Genomic DNA, 20,294 nt, shown 5'->3' with positions numbered 1-20,294 from the left:
AGATGTGAAAATGTGATCCAAGGTCTTACAAAATGGTGGTTATATTTAGAACTTAAAACCATAAGAGGGGCTGACCACATCACTTGCTGGTCAGGGACTGATTGTGCTGGCACAGGTTAAGGTGTCTTCTAAGAAAGGGATTGGGCATGATCTCAGTCTCTTGTAGTTCCAGAAGGGCCTGTTGCTTAGAAGTTCAGCAAAAGTTGGTGTTTCCAAGGTCAACTTGCTTGAAGGGAGGCTACAGCTCAGTTCAAAGGTTCAGTGTGGATGCCTTAGACCTGATGAACAATGACCTCCTGGCTGTTTGGGAACATGAGGACAGAGGAAACGGCTCTATAGACCAGAAGAGGTTTTATTTGGGATGGAGCCTGGGAGCAGGGACTGACCAGGAGAGAGAATCCATAAGTCAGGAACCCCCTTACTTACAGACTAGGGACTTTTTATGGGGCAAGGAAGGAGGGGTACAGGAGTAGTCATGTATGCTGCTAGTTGGTGGGCTAGTGACCAGGTCATCTTAGGGCAGGGTAATGGTCAGGGGGCGTTTCTCTTTTTGTGTGTGTGTGTGGTACTGGGAATTGAACTTAGGAACATTCTACCTCCAAGCTACATCCCCAGCCCTATTTTTTATTCTTTGTTTTGAAACAGGGTCTCACTAAGCTGCAGAGGGCCTCACTAAGTAGCTGAGGCTGACAGTGAACCTGTGGTCCTCCTGTCTCAGCCTCCTAAGTACCGGGATTACAAGCGTGCGCCACAATACTCAGCTCATTCTCTTTCTTTTGGACCATTTTTGGGTTCCTTTATTCTCTGTCCTTCTCTGGCAGAACCTCACAGTCAGACTTCATAGTTCCCACCCTGGCTCCATACTCAATTTTTTTTTTTTTTGTACTAGGGATTGAGCCCAGTACCATTTTACCCCTGAGCCACACACCCCCCAACCTTATTTTATTTTTATTTTGAAAGAGTCCAGCTAGGGTGATGAGTCTCCCTACTTGCTGAGGTTGTTCTCTAACCTTTAATCCTCCTGTCTCAGCCTCCCAAGTACTAGGATTACAAGTGTGCACCACCACGTCTGGCTCTCTGCACTCAATTTCGATATTTCTTTCCTTGACATGTTCACCTATTTTATTTACTTGGATCCTATGCTTCAGTCAAGAAAATAATGGAATACAAGCTGGGCATGGTGGCGCATGCTTGTAATCCCCGCACTTGGGAGGCTGAGACAGGAGGATTGCACAGTTCAAAGCCAGCCTCAGCTACTTAGTGAGGCTCTCAACAATTTAGTGAGACCCTGTTTCCAAATAAAATAGGAAATAGGTCTGGGAGTATAGCCCAGAGGTAGAAAGACCCTGTGTTTCACCCCCAGTACTACCAAAAAAAAAAAAAAAAGGAATACAAGCTGTGTAGTATATGGAAAAAGAGAGTGGCCTTGGAAATGGTATCTGTGGGTTCTGATCATACACCGAGTGTTCTCGTGGAAGGGCTCGTTGAGTAAGGCCATTAGCGGCCGTTCATGAGGCTACCATCAGAACTGCATAGTGTGTGACTAATGATACAGAAACACTTGTGATTACGCTCCATCTTTATAACTAATGATGGTTCACATCAGGAAGTCAAGAAAAGCTCGGGACAAGAGGAAAAACAGACCCCTCCATAGCACTGTGCCCATTTCAGACAACTCTCCCCACCCAACACCTGGCCCTGTCCACTTGAATTGTGATTTTTTTTTCAGGATGCCGAGTCACACAGAAGGTTTAAACTTTACAGAGTCTGTCTTGCAGCATAATACAGGGCACAGTTCAGTTACTAGCCAGAGGTAAAGTGTCTTCGATAAAGTTATACGAAGAATGATCGCAAAAACAGATTTTGTTTTATCAATCCAAAAACAACTATGTGGTCGGAGAGTTAATATAAGTCCTCAGTCACTAGCCAGAGATAAAATTGATAAAATCATATGATGGATAATTACAAAAACAGATTTTCTTTTATTGAATCTAAAAAGGACTCTGTGCTCAGACAGTGATATGAGTCATTATATTATGTAATGGAATATGCTTTCTCATTAACTTCTAGTGAAAGAACTCTGGGTGTCTGCTGGAGATAACCTAGTGGTAACCTTGCCCAATGATGAAGTTGAAGTGGAGGCCTTCGTGAATCCAGGGCCGCCTGCTGGTGAGTGGGACCCCTAGGGTCAGTAGGGCTGTCCTTCCAGCACAGGCTGATCAGGTTGTTGACAGTGCTGGGTCGTTTTAACAGCCTTGGACAATGTCAGAAGGGATGGTCTTAAGGTAGAAGGCAAGCTTCATGACTGTCAGCCTCGAAGTTTCTTGCAGTCATTTTAAGTGGAGTAAGGGTGTAGGAAATGAAACACAGCATGTAGCCTTTAAGTGGTCACATGTTTCTGATGATGCAAAGGCTAAGATTTAGAACAGGAGAGGTTGACAGGTACCAGCTCTTGATCTCTGGTAATCCACAGAGCCCAGGAGGAGTGCCCCCGAGGAGTGGGAGAAGAGTGCGCCTAAGGTCGGTTTCCAGAAACTGTGGGGTCACAACAGCACTCCCAGGTTCTCAGAATACCACACCTGCTGCACAAAAACACCAGGATGCCAGCTGGGCATATTGGTACATGTCTGTAATCCCAGCACCTGGGAGGCTGAGATAGTAAGATCACTGGTTTGGGGACAGCCTTAACAAGTAGTAAGATTTTCATCAACCTAGTGAAACTCTGTTTCCAAATAAAAATAAAATAGGGCTGGTGTGTGTGTGTGTGTGTGTGTGTGTGTGTGTGTGTGTGTGTGTAACTCGGAGGTAGAATGCCCCTGGGTTCAATTTCTAGTACAAAAAAAATTTTTTTTTAAACCAGGATGTGCTTTTCTACCTTGCCCACTATTCACGAACATTTGACCTGTCCCCAACACCTGTCACAGGCACTCATTCTTAAGGTATTTGACCATTTCTGTTTCAGGTTAGTTCCTTTAATTCATTTTCTCCCAACTTAGGTTGACATTTTTAAAATAGAGACAATAATTTAGCCACTTGCATCCTCATCCGTTGAGAAGTGGCACCTTGGACTTTACTGATATTCAAAGGTGAGCGATGGCTTAGATTGACACACAGATGTTTGAATCACTTTTATAGCCTTAAATCAACCATGAAAAGGTCAAATGAGTTGAAATCCCCTTGCCTTTTTTGAAAAGGAGAAGAGTACAGTGGATTAAACTTAAAAGAATAGTCAGTGTGGCACCTGGAAGGAAATTCATCCATTGCTAACAGTAAGATTAGAGAGTTTTAGGGGTTTTCCCCTTCTTTTTCTCTCCTTTTTTATGTTTCCATGAATTTTCTGTAAGTTGTATATTTTTTAAGTCTAAATAAATTTTACATTAAAAAGATATAGGAGCTGGGTACACACTTGTCATCCCAGTACCTGGGAGGCTGGGACAGGAGGATGTAGGTTCGAGGCCAGCCTTAGTAACTTGGTGAGAAACTCAACAACTTAGTGAGACCCTGTTTCAAAATAAAAAATAAAAAAGGGCTGAGGGTGTACTTGTGTTCAATCCCCAGTAAAACACACACGCGCACACACACACACACACACACACACACACACACACACACGATGTAGGAACATTGTTATATCCACTTGGATGATGGGTAGAAGCAGACTTCAGGATGTCTAAGAACAGTTGCTGTTGCTGGGTCCCACCACCTTCTCCTAGGCCCAGGTTGTGAGCGGCTCCCAGAACTAACAACTGCTCACATTTTTTTTCCCTCCTCCTCCTCCTCCTCCTCCTCCTCCTCCTCCTCCTCCTCTTCCTCCTTCTTTCTTTTCTTTCTTTCTTTCTTTTTTTTTTGCGGTACTAGAGATGGAACCAGAGGCATTCTACCTCTGATCTACACCCCCAGCCCTATTTTTTTTATTCTTTCTTTGTTTTCTTTTCTTTTATTTATTTTTTGTGGGTCTGGAGATGGAACCCAGGGGTATTTGACCTCCGAGCTACACCCCCTGCCCTATATTTTATTCTTTGTTTTGAAACAGGGTCTTACTAAGTTATGGAGGGCCTTACTAAGTAGATGAGGCTATCCGTGAACTGCGATCCTCCTGTCTCAGCCTCCCAAATGCTGGGATTACAAGCGTGCACTGCCACGCCCGGCAGACTGCTCATATTTCTAATTTGTTCTCAGAAACAACCTACAACTATGAATGGAGCTTACTCAGCCACCCGGCAGACTACCAAGGTGAAATAAATGGACACATGCGGATACTCCATCTCTCAAGAGTAAGTAACTGCAGCCCAGTCAGCACGCTTAGCTGCTAAGCCCACCACTGTCCCTTGTGATTAAGATCAACAGAAGCCGGGTGCTGGGGAGCAGCCTGCAGTCCAGCCACTCAGATGCTCAGGCAGGAGGATCTCCTACACCTGGGAGTCAAGCCTAGCCTGGGCAACACAGCAAGGCCCTGCGTCAAAAATAAATAAATATGCTCATAATCCCAGTATTTGGGAGGCTGAGACAGGAGGATAGTGCAGGTCCAAAGCCAGCCCCAGCTACTCCATGAAGCTCTCAGATCCTGTTTACAAATAAAATATAAAATAAATAGGGGGCATAGCCTGGAGGTAAAAGGTCTCTAGGTTCCATCTCCAGTACCATAAAAATAAAATAAATAAATGGAAAAATATAGTTTCAGCTTTATAGGTAGATAGGCAGCTGGTGAAATAAACATGCTTTTGGATAGTTTTTCTTCTTTCAAGTTACGTGGTTATCTGCTCAGGGGGAGAGGCTGGGTGCCTGAGTTCCCCAGGGAAGAGTTGAAAGCCCGTGTTCTAACTCTTGGCAATCTGCAGGGTTACAGGCGTTCTTCTCCTCTCTTTTCTCAATCAGACACATTTCTGAGTTGCCAATAACTCCACTCCAGTTCACAAATTGCTTTGTCTGTCCAATATTGCTCTAAGAGACAAGTACCTCATGGGAAGAAATGTGCCCTCTTCCTGGCCCACGGGAGCATAAACTGCTTGGCTGCTAGAGGTCTGGGTCCCCACCAGGTCCTCGCCGCCCTCCACCTGCTGAGACTGTGCAGCCAACAGTGCTGCACAGTCCAGGCCGCCCATGTCACTGAGCTCTGCTTCTCAACGTGGCTGCCCTTCTGCAGCCAGCTCAACAGCCATGCGGTAGAAACCTGCCCAGCATGCCTGAGGCCCTGCGCTCCATCCCCGGCACCATGCACAAAAAGCACCACCATTCCCATGCAGGCTCCTCCGAGAACTACCCTGGCTGGGCCATCTCCTGGGGCCTCTCTGAGGCCGGTGAACATCTGTAACAAAGTGAGAGGCCTGTCTAGGTGACCTTTAGTGCCCCAGAATGCAAGTCTCAAACCTGGCATTGCCCGAGCCCCCTCTGCTGACTTCAGGGACAGATCAGCCTTTGCTGGGCCGCAGGTCCAGCACATCCACCTGTGTAATTTTGCTTCTGTTCAGCTGTCAGCAGGCCTTTATGCCCTCAAAGTAGCCGTTTCCAGTGAAGACACCTTTGGGGAAGCATTCGTCAACGTCACTGTGGAGCCAGGTATGTCAGGGAGAGAAAAAAAAGAAAGGGAAGGGAGAGGGAGAGGAGGGAGAGAGAGAGAGAGAGAGACAGAGACAGAGACAGAGAGAGACAGAGAGAGAGACAGAGACAGAGACAGAGACAGAGAGAGAGACAGAGACAGAGACAGAGAGAGAGACACACAGAGAGAGACAGACAGAGACAGAGACAGAGAGAGAGAGACAGAGAGAGAGAGAGAGAGAGAGAAGGCTTCTGTGCACAGGCTGTCTCATTTTTGGTACCTAGATGACATGGCTAAAACATTTTCCTAATGTACATGATGTACATTCACAAACATATCAAAGTCAGTCACTAAGCCAAACATCAGATGAAGAAAGTGGCGAGGGCCTGGGGTGGGAACTGGGGAAGGCTAGATGAGTGATGTGTGCACGTCTGCCTCTACCATCTTGTACCCGGTTAAGATTTATGACTACAACACACCAAAAAAAAAAAAAAAAAAAAAATTTATGCTAGGCCCCATTGTACAGAAAGTATTCAAGGATTATGTTTTGAATTGGGGGTGGGGTGGGGTTTTTTTTTTTTTTTTCATTACATGGTGAGTCAGCAGCAGGCCTGTCAGTCAAAGATCCAAGATCCAGCCAATTGCAGAAATGGAAAATGTCCTTCATTTCTGCATTCACAATCCACATTATGTGGCTGACTCCTGGATATTATTTCATATCGTAGCTCTGCCTGAATTCATAGACAAAAAAGTAAGCTACAGAAAGGCTTCTGGAACTCATAGGAAAGTTCTAAAACTTTAAAAGGTACTTTTTTTTTTTTTTTTTTTTTTTTTGCGGGTCTGGGGATGGAACCCAGGGGCTTTTGACTTCCGAGCTACACCCCCTGCCCTATTTTTTATTTTTTATTTTGAAACTGGGTCTCACTGAGTTGCAGAGGGCCTCACTAAGTAGCTGAGTCTGTCCGCGAACTGTGATCCTCCAGGTCTCAGCCTCCCGAATGCTGGATTACAAGCGTGTGCCACCACGCCCGGCTTAAAAGGTTCTTTCTTACGATATTTATAATAAAACATTTTTGTGTGTGTGGGTCTGGGAATGGAACCCAGGGGCATTTGACCTCTGAGCTATACCCCCTGCCCTATTTTTTATTATTTATTTTGAAACAGGGTCTCACTAAGTTGTGGAGGGCCTCACTAAGTAGCTGAGGCTGTCCGTGAACCATGATCCTCCGATCTCAGCCTCCCAAATGCTGGGATTACAGGCGTGCACCACCACGCCCAGCTAAAATTTTTTTTTTTTTTTTTTTGTACTGGGAATTGAACCCGGAGGCCTTCTACCTCCAAGCTATACTCCCAGCCCCTTTTGTTTTTTATTTTGAAATAGTGTCAGCAGGGTATGGTGGTACACACTTGTAATTCCAGTACTTGGGAGGCTGAGACAGGAGAATTGCAGGTTTGCGGTCAGCTTCAGCTACTTAGTGAGGTCCTCTGCAACCTAGTGAGACTCTGTTTCAAAATAACAACTAAAATCAAGCTGGAGGTGTAGATGCCCCTGGATTCAATGCTTAGTACAAAAAGAAAAAAGAAAAGGAAAAGAAAAAGGAAAGCTAGGTGCTAAAAGTCTCTAACCTGTGCTCCTTCTGACTCAGCCTCCCAAGTACCGGGGTTACAGATGTCCACCACCACACCTGACGTATAATAAATTTTAAAAAGCAGATGATGGCGTTTGGGTTCACCCTGTGCATGTGCAGTGTGGGCTGAGTTGTTCTTTCTCTGTCACACAGCCAGAAGAGCCAACCTGCCACCTGTTGCACTTGTTTTTCCCCAAACACAAGAGCTCACCTCGCCCTCGACATCAGCCCTCCTTGACGGCAGCAGTACGTACCCTGAGATACGGGAGGGTTTTTGCCCTGCACCGTATAAAATTTAACATGTGCCCTGCATCGAGGTGGGAGGACCTGTGGCCAACACACTGAGTTACCTCCTTCTGTCCTTTTTGTTCCTTCATCAGGACTTCTCTGTGCTCATTTTTCCTTTAGTCATGTCTTGTTTGTCCATAAGAAAGTTCTTAAGAGTTCAGCTGTTGAGTTGGAATTAAAACAATGAAGCCTCCTTTCCATGAATGTAACATATAGTCAGCAGTTGGAAAATCCCTCCCTCTCTCCCTCCCTCCCTCCCTCCCTCCCTCTTACTGGTGTTTGAACCCAGAACATTATACCTCTGAGCTATACCTCCAGCCCTATTTTTATTCTTTTTTCTCTTTTGTGGTACTAGGGGTGGAACCCAGAGGCTTTCTACCTCTAAGCTATACTCCAGACCCATTTTATATTTTATTTGGAAACAGGGTCTCACTAAGTTGCTGAGAGCCTCACTAAGTAGCTGAGGCTGGTTCTGAACCTGTGCGATCCTCCTGTCTCAGCCTCCCAAGCACAGGGATTACAAACGTGTGCCACCACACCCGGCTATTCTTTATTTTGAAACAGCATCTCATTAAGTTGCCGAGGGCCTCACTAAGTTGCTGAGGTTGGCCACAAACCTGTGATCTTCCAAGTACTGGGATTACAAGTCTGCACTACCACGCCTGATGGAAAGTCACTTTAGTCAAGTATGAGTAGGGCTGCCTTCAGGGAAGGTGGGGAGTGTTTCACTTGTTCATTCATTCAGAGTTCCTGACTCCCAGTCGAGCACGATGGCTCACGCTTGTAATCCCAGTGTTTGGGAGGCTGTGACAGAAGGATGACAGGTTTGCAGCCAGCCTCAGTGACTTTGGGAGACCCACTGCAACTTAGTGAGACCCTATTTCAATATAAAGAATAAAAACTTGGGCTGAGGGTATACCTGGGAGGTAGAATGCCCCGGTTCAAATCTTCAGAACTGAAAAAAAAAATGTTCACGCCTCCAGTAGAGTGTTGTAGTGAGGCCCCAGGACACTACAGGTGGCCATACAAATGACTGACTTGGTTCAGTAAAATAAATGCACTTGGCAATTGTGTATATAAGTCCTGCAGAGTGTGAAGAACAGCTGTCCTACCTGTGGGGAAGAGTTGATCTGCTCTGTTCTGCTGGCCCACAAATGTGCGAAAGCACATCACACCGCCATTTGCCTCTGTTCTAGTAGAGACATCCACGTTTCCCCCCTTGCAACATGACAATAAAGCATATTTCTTTTTGTGTGTGTGATGCTGGAGATGGAACCCAGGGGCATTCTACCTCCGAGCTACATCCCCAGCCCTATTTTTTATTCTGTATTTTGAAACAGGGTTTCACTGAGTTCTAAAGGACCTCACCAAGTAGCTGAGGCTGTCCGTGAACCAAGATCCTCCTGTCTCAGCCTCCCGAATGCTGGGATTACAACCCTGTGCCACCACGCCTGGCTAATAAAGCATATTTTAAATGGAAATAGTTACATGAGAAAATGCACCACATTTTGATTCCTCTAACTCAGTATGGCTTAGTTATAAGAAACTGTTCTGAATTATTCTGTCACATGAACTTATTTCCTTAAATGAGTTTGATGAAGCTGGCTCCCTTCCAGGTCTAAATACCTGTGACTCCACCTCAAGCATATTGTTTACTTTAAGTGGGATATTTCCATTTGGAATGGGGCCTTTCTCTGGAGTCATGCCTTAATAATTAGTGTAGTAAAAGGTGTTTTGTAAATTTTAGATAAGCAGCTTTTAACATCTTTATGAACCTGTAAGTTCTATTTGAAATTATATATCTATTTGAAATTAGGAGTGGGGCCTGGCACTCTTGTGATTCCAGTACTTGGGAGGCTGAGTTAGGAAGATCACAGGTTCGAGAACAGCCTCAGCAAGTATGAGAATATCAGCAGCCTAGCAAGACTCTGTTTTAAAATAAAAATAGCCGGGCATGGTGGCGCACACTTGTAATCCCCACGCTTGGGAGGCAGAGACAGGAGGATTGCGCAGGTTCGAAGCCAGCTGTGCGCGCGCTGGCTTAGGAGACCCTATTTCAAAAAAAAAAAAAAAACCTAAGAAAAAAAATAGGTCTTTGGGTGTATCCCGGAGGTAGAAGGACTTCCAGGAACCCTAGTACAACAAATAAATAAATAAATAAATAAATAAATAAATAAATAAATAAAATAGGACTGGGGGTGTAGCTTGGAGGTAGAACACCCCTGGGTTCAATCTCCAGTGCCACACCAAAAAAAAAAAAAAAAAGAAAGAAAGAAAGAAGGAAGGAAAGAAGAGGAAGGAAGGAAGGAAGGAAGGAAGGAGAAAATTCAGAGTGAGATTTACCAGGAATAGTGGCACTGGCCAGTAATCCCATTACTTGGGCGGGGGGGGGGGCAGCTGAGACAGGAGGATCACAGGTTCAAGGCCAGCCTCAGCAACTTAGACCCTATTTCAAAATAAAAAATGAAATAAGGCTGCAGTGTATCTCAAAGGTAGGGAAAAAAGGCAACAACATCTATACTGTACTTCTTTTTTTTTTTTTTTTGGTGGTACTGGGGTTCCTGGAAGCCCTTCTACCTCCGGGCTACACTCCCAGACCTATTTTTACATTTTATATTTGGAAACAGGGTCTCCTAAGCCAGCGCGCGTGGCTGGCTTCGAACCTGCGCGATCCTCCTGTCTCTGCCTCCCAAGCGCGGGGATTACAAGCATGCGCCACCACGCCCGGCTATACTGTACTTCTTAAATATTCATCTGAGTTGGGGCTGGGCATGATGATGCATACCTATAATACCAGGATTTGGAAAGCTGAGACAGGAGAGTCACAAGTTTGAGACCAGCCTCGGCAACTTAGTGAAGCTCTCAACACCTTAGTGAGACTGTGCTTCAAAACAAAAAATAAAATAGGGCTAAGGATGCAGCTTGGAGGTAGAATATCCCTATGTTCAATCCCAATACCACACAAACACACAAAAAATTTTCAAGTAACGGGGAACATTACTCAAATTGGGTACAGATCCAGGAGAAAAATAGTGATGATAAATAAGGGAATAGGAAACTGCCTTTTTCTAACATAATATATGCCATTGAGATCTATGCAGATGTTTAATTTGATATAAAACAAACTTTAAAAAGCTGGGTGTGGTGACGCATGGTTGTAATCCCAGTACTTAGGAGGCTGAGACAGGAGGATTGCAGGTTCAAGGACAGCCTCAGCAAGAAGTGAGACTCTCATCAACCTAGTGAGACCCTCTTTCAAAATAAAAAGAAACTAGGGCTGGGGGAGTAGCTCAGAGGTAGAATGCCTCTAGGTTCATTCCCGAGTACCACACATGAATAATCAAAAAAAAAAGCAACACCAACACCACCACCAACAACAAAAACTCTGAACTTAAATATTCAATGATATAAATTACAAAGTTTATGTTTTACTACTCTCGCATTTCATTCTAGTTGTTTTTTTTTTTTTAATCTTTTAGAAAGTACAGATGACACTAAAATAGTGAGTTATCACTGGGAAGAAATTAATGGGCCCTTCATGGAAAAGAAGACCTGGCTGGATTCGCCCGTCTTACACCTGGCCGACCTTGCTCCTGGCAACTACACCTTCAGGCGAGTGGGTCCCACCTCTATTGCGCATTGCTCGAGCTACTTATGTTCTTCGCTTAAACTGAGGCCTAGGAAACACGATGTTCTTCATTTTGATCAAGGGCAGGTGGATTTGGTTTCCTTGGGTGTTGGCTGCCACCACAGACCCAGACAGACGATCCTTGTCAATTTGTGTAAACTGCCTATTTATTGGAAACCTGTGGTCTGGGTCATCAGGAATAGAATGAGGATAGTGTCTTTTATGCTCTGTTGAATTACAAAAAAAAAAAAAAGTTTGCACCTTCAGGACCAAGTGAGGCATAGTTGTATGATTGTCTGTTAATTCTATAATCATCTATTTAAATCTTTTTATGACTCTTTAAGGTGTAACTGAAATAAAATAAACCACATTTATATGTTTGAAACCATCACCTCAACTAAAATAATAGACATTTTCATCTCTCCAAAATGTTTCTCGTGCCCGTTGGCAAACTTTCTTTTCTCCCACTCTCACCCTCATGCAAACACTGACCTTTCTGTCACTCTGGGGGTCCCACAAATTAGACCCAGACACTCCCCCCAAAAAACAAATGGGAAAGTAGTGGTGAAAATCAGGAAAGGAAGTTGGGTGAGTATGGCCACGCTGGAAAGACAAGGAGCACCAGCAGCCCCACCTCTGTTTTCAGGGTGCTGACACGAACACCCAGGTTATACAGTCAAGGGGACCAGAGTGTCACAGAGAGCCGTCTGGTCACAGTGGAGTCTGGTCAATCCTTGTTTTGGGATCGCTCAGCTGGGGCCTTGTCGGTGGTGTTGAGAACGATGCTGTTGGCTGGGGGTAATTCCGACTCATCACGAGACGTTAATCTCTTAGATGTGTTTCCAGAATCCAAGGTGACTGATTCAGAACAAGAGAGAGATGCAAAATGGAGGTAGAGAAGCCACTTTTTTTGTGTGTGTGGTCCTGGGGTTCCTGGAGGCCCTTCTACCTCCGGGCTACACTCCCAGACCTATTTTTACATTTTTATTTGGAAACGGTCTCCTAAGCCAGCGCGCGCGGCTGGCTTTGAACCTGCGCGATCCTCCTGTCTCTGCCTCCCAAGCGCGGGGATTACAAGCGTGCACCACCACGCCCGGCTAAGCCACGTTTTCTAATCCTACTTTTAGTTACCCTTTGGAACTTTGCAGGTCCAATAAAGAGTCTAAAAGTTCATTGCATACACATTCTGAACGCAGGCTCCTTGCTTGACTTATGATGTGGATAATTGTTCCCAGTATGTGCCTTGCCTCTCTCTTTTATTTTTTATCGTATCTTTCAAAGAGCAAAAATCTTTATTTTGATGAAGTCTAATTTAATTAATATTCTCTTTTACGTTTTATGCTTTTTACGTTTATGTAAGTAATGTTTGCAATCCCAAGATTACAAAGATTTTCTGTTTTTTTTCCCCCCTAGAAGTGTCATAGTTTAAGCTTTTATATTTAAGCCACTGATTTGTTTTGAGTTGGTTTTTGTGTATTGCGTGGGATATTTGAATGTTAAATCAACCTTGTGTTTGTGTAATAAAACTCATCTGGTCATGGTATCTTTTTAATATAGCATTAGGTTCAATTTACTAATATTTTGGGAAAGACTTTCCTGTAGCTGTATTTGGGAAAGATACTGATTTGTAACTTTTTTTTTTTTTTTGGTGCATTGTAATCACGCATTGGGATGAAGTTCAAGGTGTTAAGGCACACATACACACAGCCCTCCTCGAGCCCACCCAGTTCCTACCCACTCCCTCTCCCCCCACCTTCCTGTGCTCAGCGGGATTGGCTTTGAAGATAAGTGTGTGTTTGTGCATCTTATCCATTGAGCTGTTTCCTTCTTCAAGTCTCCCCCCATCTCTCTCAATTAGGTCCCGTCTTTCACACCACTGAGGTTTCACCTCCTTTGTCCAGAGTCCCTCCTCTGTCCCAGTATCTCCCTAGCTTCTACATATGAGGGAAAGCATCCAAGCTTTCATTTTTGTGACTGACTAATCTTACTTAGCATAACATGCTCACGTTCCATCCATTTCCCTGAAAATGACATAATTTTGTTCTTCTTTATGACTGAGTGGAATTCTATTGTGTATATATCCCATAATTTTATAATTCATTCATCTGTTGATGGACATATTGGCTAGTTCCATAGTTTGGCAATTATGAATTGTGCAGCTATGGACATAGACATGCATGCATTCTTTTGGTTGTGTGGTTTTAATTCTTTTGAATGGATACCCAGAAGTGATATTGCAGGATCATATGGTATGTTCTTTTCCATTCTTCTGAGGACCCTCCACATTTTTTTCCAAAGTGGTTACACTAATTTGCAGTCCCACCAACAATGTATCAGAGTGCCTACTTTTTGATATCTTTGCCCACATTTATTATGGTTTGTCTTTTTAATGATTGCCATTCTAATTAGGGTTAGGTGAAACCTCAGGGTTTGATTTGCATCTCTGAATGCTAGTGATGTTGAACATTTTTTCATATATTTATTTTCCACTTGTATTTTTTCTTTTGTAAAGTGTCTATTTATTTCACTTGCTCATTTTTTTATTGGTTTTTTTGGCAGTGAGTTTCTTGAGTTCTTTGTATGCTCTAGATATTAATCCTCTATCAGAAGAGTAAATAGCTGACAAAGATGTTCTCTCATTCTCGTGGCTCTCTGTTGAGGTTCTTGATAGTCTCCTTGGACGCACAGAAGCTCTTCAGTTTAATGCAATCCCACATATTAATCCTCATTTTAATTTCTTATGCCATTGGGGTCTGTTGAGGAAGTTTCTACCCATGCCTGTATGTTAGAGTGCTAGATCTATGCCCTCTTCAAGTAACTGCAAAGTCTCTGGTCTAATTTCCAGGTCTTTGATCCATCTTATTCATCTTGACTTGACTCTTGTACAGGGTAAGAAAGTGGGATTTATTTCCATTTTTCTGCATTTGAATAACCAGTTTTACCAACAACATTTGTCAAAGAAGTTTTTCTTTTTTCCAATGTATGTTTTTAGTCCCTTTGTCAAAAATCAGTTGGCTGTGGATTTGTTTCTGAATCTTCTATTCTGCTCCATTGGTCTGTGTCTGCTTTTGTGCCAATACCATGCTGTTTTGTTACTGTTTTGTGACTTCCTTCTTCAAGTCTTCCTCCCTGCTCCTATTTCTGTCAATTAGGTCTTGACTTTCATGCCACTAAGTTTTCTCCTCCTTTGTCTAGAGGCCCTCCTATGTCCCAATTTCTCCTAGCTTCCACATATGAGGGAAAACATCCAACCTTTCATTTTTTGTGACTGAATAATATCACTTAGCATAATGTTCTCATGTTCCATGAGAATATTTTTTTTGCAAAATCTTTGTGCACAGGGATTATAATACTGGCCCCATAAAACAAGTTGGATAGCAAGCTATGCTTTTCTGTTTTCCAGAATGCTTTTTGTACAACTGGCAGTATTTTTAAAAAAATTTTTGGTAGAATTCACTGGCAAAATCATGTGTGACTAGAGTTATTTTGAAAGGCTTTGGATGACAAATTCAATTTCTTTAATAGATATAAAGTTATTCTAATTTTCTGAGTGTGTGTGTGTGTGTGTGTGTGTGAGAGAGAGAGAGAGAGAGAGAGAGAGAGAGAGAGAGAGAGAGAGAGAGAGAGAGAGAGAGAGAGAGAGAGAGAGAGAGAGAGAGAGAGAGAGAGTGAGTTAAGTTAGTTTTTGGTAAGCTCTGTTTTTCAAAAAAAATGTATCCATTTTGACTAAAATGTCAGATCTGTTGGCCACAGTTGTCCATAGTATTTTCATACTATAATTTCACTGTTTATACAATTCATGATAAGCCTTTTTTTATTCTCTGCATTAGTGATTTGTGTTCTTTCTCTTTATCAGTCTAATTAAGGAGTTTGTTAGTTTTATCTTTTCAGAGAACCCTTGAATAGAATCCTGTTTATTTTTCCACTTAGTGTTTTCTAACCCACTGATTTCTATTCTTTATTGTTTCTTTACTTTTACTTACTTTGCTCTCATTTATCTTAATGGGGCAGAATTTTAGGTGCTCACACTAGCTCCTCATTTATCACAGAGCTGTTAAAGCTTCCTTTACGTCCTGCTTAGCTGCAGCCCACACATCCTGGCGTGTTGTATTTGCAAGATCACATGGTCTCTTTAACAGCCTGACGATTCTAGAGAAGGAGCCCAGATCTGGGTATTTATAGGTCCTCTGAAGTCTCATGTGGTTAAGAAATCCTTCTCTTTTTTTACCCGAAGGCCCACAAACATGCTCTATAGAGCATTTGAGATTTTACATATAGTTATATTCATTTCTGTTTTAGTTTACTTGAAACCTCAGCTTAGAAAATGACTTACCTCATTTCATACCTATTAGGATGGCAAAAAAGAAAGAAAGAAAGAAAGAAAGAAAGAAAGAAAGAAAGAAAGAAAGAATAAAATGAAGAGAATAGCACATGAAACTAGCAAACATTGCCAGGAATGTGGAGAAATGCAAACTCAATTGTTTGTGGCAGGAGCAGCTCCATTTCTGGGTATGTACCCAAAAGACTTGGAAGCGGGGGCTTGGAGCGACACTCGTACAGCGACGTTCATCACAGTATTTTTATTTTACTATTATTTGATTTTATTATTTTTTATTTTTCCACCTTTTGGTGGAGAAATAAAATGTGGAAATAGCATAACTGTGCATCCACAGATGAATGGATAAGTGAGATGGGAAGTGTACATGTGCTAAAATATATTTAGCCTTAAAATGAAGTGAAATTTTAAGAAAACAGGAATGAAATTCTGATAGATGCTTCAACAGGGAAACACTTTGAGAACATCATTCTAAAGGATGTAAGCCAGATGCAAAGGGACAGAACATGATCTCCCTTATATGAGGTGCCTGGAATAATCAAATTCGCAGAGATAGAAAGCAGAGATAGAAAGAATAGTGACAGCGGAGGAGAGGAGGAATAGGATGCTGTTGTTTAATGGACAGTGAGTTTTAGTTTGTGGTGATGAGAAAGTACCAGAACTAGGTGGTGATGATGTACATCTACTAAATGCTACTGAAGCCTCCGCTCACAATGGGTAGCATTGTAAGTTTTATGTTACTGTGTGTGTGTGTGTGTGTGTGTGTGTGTGTGTGTGTGTGTGTGTGTGTTACTGGGGATTGAACCCAGATGTGTTCTACCTCCGAACTAAACCCCTAGCTCTGTTTTATAGTACTGGGATTACAGGAGTGTAGCACCATGCCCAGTTGTTTTATGAGAATTTCAGAAGACATCAACATTTTCCTTGCTGAACAATAAAAGTTTGTTTTATTATGAAGGGTAGAGATCCTTGAAGCATGTGGGCTTGGTGGGGGCGGGAAGAGTAGCCACAGGTCTCCAGCGAGGTAGGCACTTTTCACAGAGTCCGGCATAGGTGGGAAGGCAGAGCTTGCCCTGGACACCTTTCCTGGTCTTGGGGTCCTCCAAGCATCTCCACCCAGCATCTCAGGGCCTAAGCAGAAGTTGATAGAGGTTACACTTGAACACAAGGTATATTACATTCTCATGGTGAAATAAATTCACAGTGACAAAAATGAACAAAAATATCCTTGAGTCTGTGCTTTTCTTAACTACATCCTTCAAGTTCTAGTAACGCCCGTTCTGAGCTGCTGTGGAAATTGGTGCCCTGCCCAGGCTAACCTGGCCCCCTGCCCAGGAACTAACACGTTTTTGCAATGTAATCACCTCTGCTCCTTTCTACAGGTTGACTGTCACAGACTCAGACGGAGCCACGGATTCTACAACTGCAGCCCTGGTAGTCAGCAATACTGTGGACTACCCACCTGTTGCCAACGCGGGACCCAATCAGACCATAACCTTGCCCCAAAACTTCATCACTTTGAATGGGAACCAGAGCAGCGATGATCACCAGATTATCCTCTATGAGTGGTCTCTGGGCCCTGACAGTGGAAGCAAAAACGTGGCCATGCAGGTAAGCCCTCCATCCTGCCTACACACGTACATCTACTAAATGCTACTGAAGCCTACGCTCACAATGGGTAGCACTGTAAGGCCTTGTGGGCCTTGTGGTGGCCAGAACTATCTATTTGTTTTTGTTGCTAACCAGCCTCAGTTTTAAAATTGTTATTAAAAGTTTTTAAATTATTATTTTAATTAAAAATAGGGTCTTTCATGATCAACTTTCTTTCCCTCTCCAAACTCCATCTCATTCGTATTTAAGGGGAAGTCATACATCCCATCAAAACTTGGCTGTTTTATTTTCTGGTATTTCTGGAAAGTGCTGTTCACTGATGATGAGTTAAGAACAACGGGTTGGGTTGATGAGACCTTCGGAGCTGAGAGCCTCCAGGTGCCCTTGGAGAGTCCTTTCTGTGGAGTCCATCTAACCTAAGGTTGAGGCAGGTGCCATATTGGCTTCCGTTGTGTCAAGAATTGAGAGTCATAGGGCTTGGATAAAAACAAGAAGATGGGCTTTTTTATATTTTCTTGGTTTCAAAAAAATATTCTTAGTTTTCTTTTACTTAATTATTAAGAGCTATGTGCCCAAGATGAATCCCCCAGAATCCTTCCTGGTCCTAAAGGAAGTTGCTGAGGGCTGGGCCATATAGGCAGCCTGGCTCTCCACTGTGGCCCAGGGGCTGCGCATGCCTTCTCTGCTTCCCCGGAGACGGTCCTCAGTAAGGCTGTCTTGCCATGTGACTGACTCTTGGATGTCAGAGTGGGATCTTTGTACTAACTGGGGCCAGCGCAGAGATGAACGCTGGGAGCCACCCCTGTAACATCAGCCCAGTAACCAAGCGAAGCCTGCTGTGCCCTGGGGAAGGAAATGAAGCCACCTCCTCAAATCTCTGTAGTTCTCCATTGCCCTGACATTCCCTTTTAACATGTGCATAAGCATTCTGGAACCATATTGATTTGGGGGCAAGTACTAGGAAATTACACCTTTCTGTTGAACTTTTCAGAGAAACGTGCTTTGCCCTGTTGAGTCAAAATAGAGAGGCCGGGGCTGTGGCTCAGCAGTAGAACACAGCCCCCCGGCCCCGCACAAAGCCAGGCTGGCTCTCAGCTCCAGTGGTGGGGCAGGGGGCATTTTCTTAGAAAGTATTAAAAATTTGGCATGCATTTCAAACGTCAGAAGTTCCTCTTGTGATGACATGGTTGGTTTTGCATCAGCTTTGTTTTCCAATTTCCCATTCAAAACTTCCCCATTAAAAACACACGCTGATACATTTATCTTTAGACAATCTTAGGATCTGTAAAAGTAAACAAATTGCAATAGGATTTAACAATTACAAACTTTTTTCTGATCCCATAAACATCAGACAGAAGCAACCAACAATGGTATAGCAGCACCAAAAAGGAGAGGGTTTTATTTTTATTATTATTTTTTAAAAAAATTTTTATTTATTGTTTTGGTGGTACTGGGGGTGGAACCCAGGGGCTTTTCTACCTCCGGGCTATACTCCCAGACCTATTTTCTATTTTATTTGGAAACAGGGTCTCACTGAGTTGCTGAGAGCCTCACTAAGCAGCTGAGGCTGGCTTCCAACCTGTGCGATCCTCCTGTCTCAGCCTCCCAAGCACAGGGATTACAAGCATGCGCCACCACACCCAGCAAGGAGAGGGTTTTAATCTGGAAGTAGCAAATGTCATTACAGACTCAACTGAGAAAACTGGCTTTTTGGAAAAATCTTGTTGCCTTAGATGTTTTCATTTTGCCTTAAAGTTAAAACTTATTTTCTATCATAAAAGCAATGCATGAGTAGCTTCTTGTGGTGAAAATCACAAAACAACAACAACAAAAACATGTTAAGATAAATTCTGAGCGGGGTGTGGTGGCGCACACCTGTAATCCCAGTATTTGAGAGGGTGGGACAGGAGGCTCCTAGAGGTTTCAGGCTAGCCTCAGCAACCTCAGTGAGGCCCTCATAAACTTAGTGAGACTCGGTTTCAAAATAAAATAGGGAGCCACACGTAGTGGCACATGCTTACAGTCCCAGCATTTTGGAGGCTGAGATAGGAGGATTGAAGTTCTCAGCCTCAGCTACTACATAGTGAGGCCCTTTGCAACTCAGTGAGACCCTGTTTCAAAATCAAGAATAAAAAATAGGGCTGGGGGTATAGCTCAGAGGTAGAATGAACTTGGGTTGTTCCATTCCCAGACCGCAAAAATAAAATAAAATAAAAAATAAATAAAATAGGGCTAGGGGTATATAGTTTGGAGATAGAACACTCCTGAACTCAATCTCTAGTAACACACATGCACACACACACTTAAAAGATAGATTAAATAAATAGAAAAATAGATAGATAGATAGATAGATAGATAGATGAATAAATGAATAATTCTGGTAAGGTAGAAATATAGCTTGACCAGCCAGGCGTGGTGACGCATGCTTGCAATCCCCATGCTTGGGAGGCAGAGACAGGAGGATCGCACAGGTTCGAAGCGCACGCTGGCTTAGGAGACCCTGTTTCCAAATAAAAATATAAAATAGGTCTGGGAGTGTAGCCCGGAGGTAGAAGGGCTTCCAGGAGCCCCAGTACCACCAAAAACAAAAAACAAACAAAAAAAGAAATACAGCTTGACCAGCACCGCCCTCCAAGTCCCCTTGCTGGAGATCTTTACTGTGCGAGTCCAATGTGTATACCTCCAGATTCCTTTTTGTGTGTTTGTACATGTATACAAATATGTGTAAATGTGTGTGTAGCACTATCACACTGCACACAGTATTCCACAACTTTCTTTTTTTTCCCTTTGCTTAATATGCCTTTGACAGTTTTCATTTGAGTACTATTAAGTCTACCTTGTTCTTTTAAACTTCTTTTGTTCTTGTGTTAATTGGTCCTGGGATCGAACCCAGGACACTCCCCAGGAGCCAGCACCGTGCTACATCCCAGCGCTCCTCTTCCTTTTGACTAGCCTTCCACGGCGTGTCAGAGTGGATTTAGTCATTCCTTTGCTGGCATTTGGATCATTATCTTTATTTTACTCTTACAGACTGTGCTAGGTCAGCACCCTTGGGTGAGCCTCTTGGGCTTTTCTGTGTTGATCTGGGGAAGAGAGTTTCTGGACTGACACATATGCTTGTTTTTGTTTGTTCATAGACATTTCTATCTTGACTTTCAGGCAGGCTGTATTAATTTATATTCCTTGGTACTGTGCAGATACACATGGACTGTTAATTCCATTTTCTTGGGTTCATACATCCTTCACAAGGACCTCTCCATTAAGTAA

The 20,294-nt window shown here is 43.2% G+C and overlaps 1 protein-coding gene across 4 annotated transcripts in view; it reads left to right on the top strand.

The window, feature by feature from the left end:
• The window catches only part of KIAA0319, a gene marked incomplete at both ends in the record, with an annotated part of 48,482 nt that overhangs the window by 9,773 nt on the left and 18,415 nt on the right, over window positions 1–20,294 (top strand). For 3 of the 4 annotated variants that reach the window (XM_080710462.1, XM_080710460.1, XM_080710463.1), the window contains 6 exons: window positions 2,071–2,169; window positions 4,180–4,274; window positions 5,469–5,556; window positions 7,318–7,410; window positions 10,932–11,064; window positions 16,799–17,027. In XM_080710462.1, coding sequence (XP_080566588.1) covers window positions 2,071–2,169; window positions 4,180–4,274; window positions 5,469–5,556; window positions 7,318–7,410; window positions 10,932–11,064; window positions 16,799–17,027 — 737 coding nt within the window. The remainder of the gene's footprint in view (window positions 1–2,070; window positions 2,170–4,179; window positions 4,275–5,468; window positions 5,557–7,317; window positions 7,411–10,931; window positions 11,065–16,798; window positions 17,028–20,294) is intronic. The other variant, XM_080710461.1, reaches the window with a different exon arrangement.

This window comes from Muscardinus avellanarius (genome assembly GCF_963383645.1).
Source record: "Muscardinus avellanarius genome assembly, chromosome: 14".
Taxonomy (NCBI): Eukaryota; Metazoa; Chordata; class Mammalia; order Rodentia; family Gliridae; genus Muscardinus; species Muscardinus avellanarius.
This window is presented reverse-complemented; position numbering and strand designations above follow the sequence as displayed.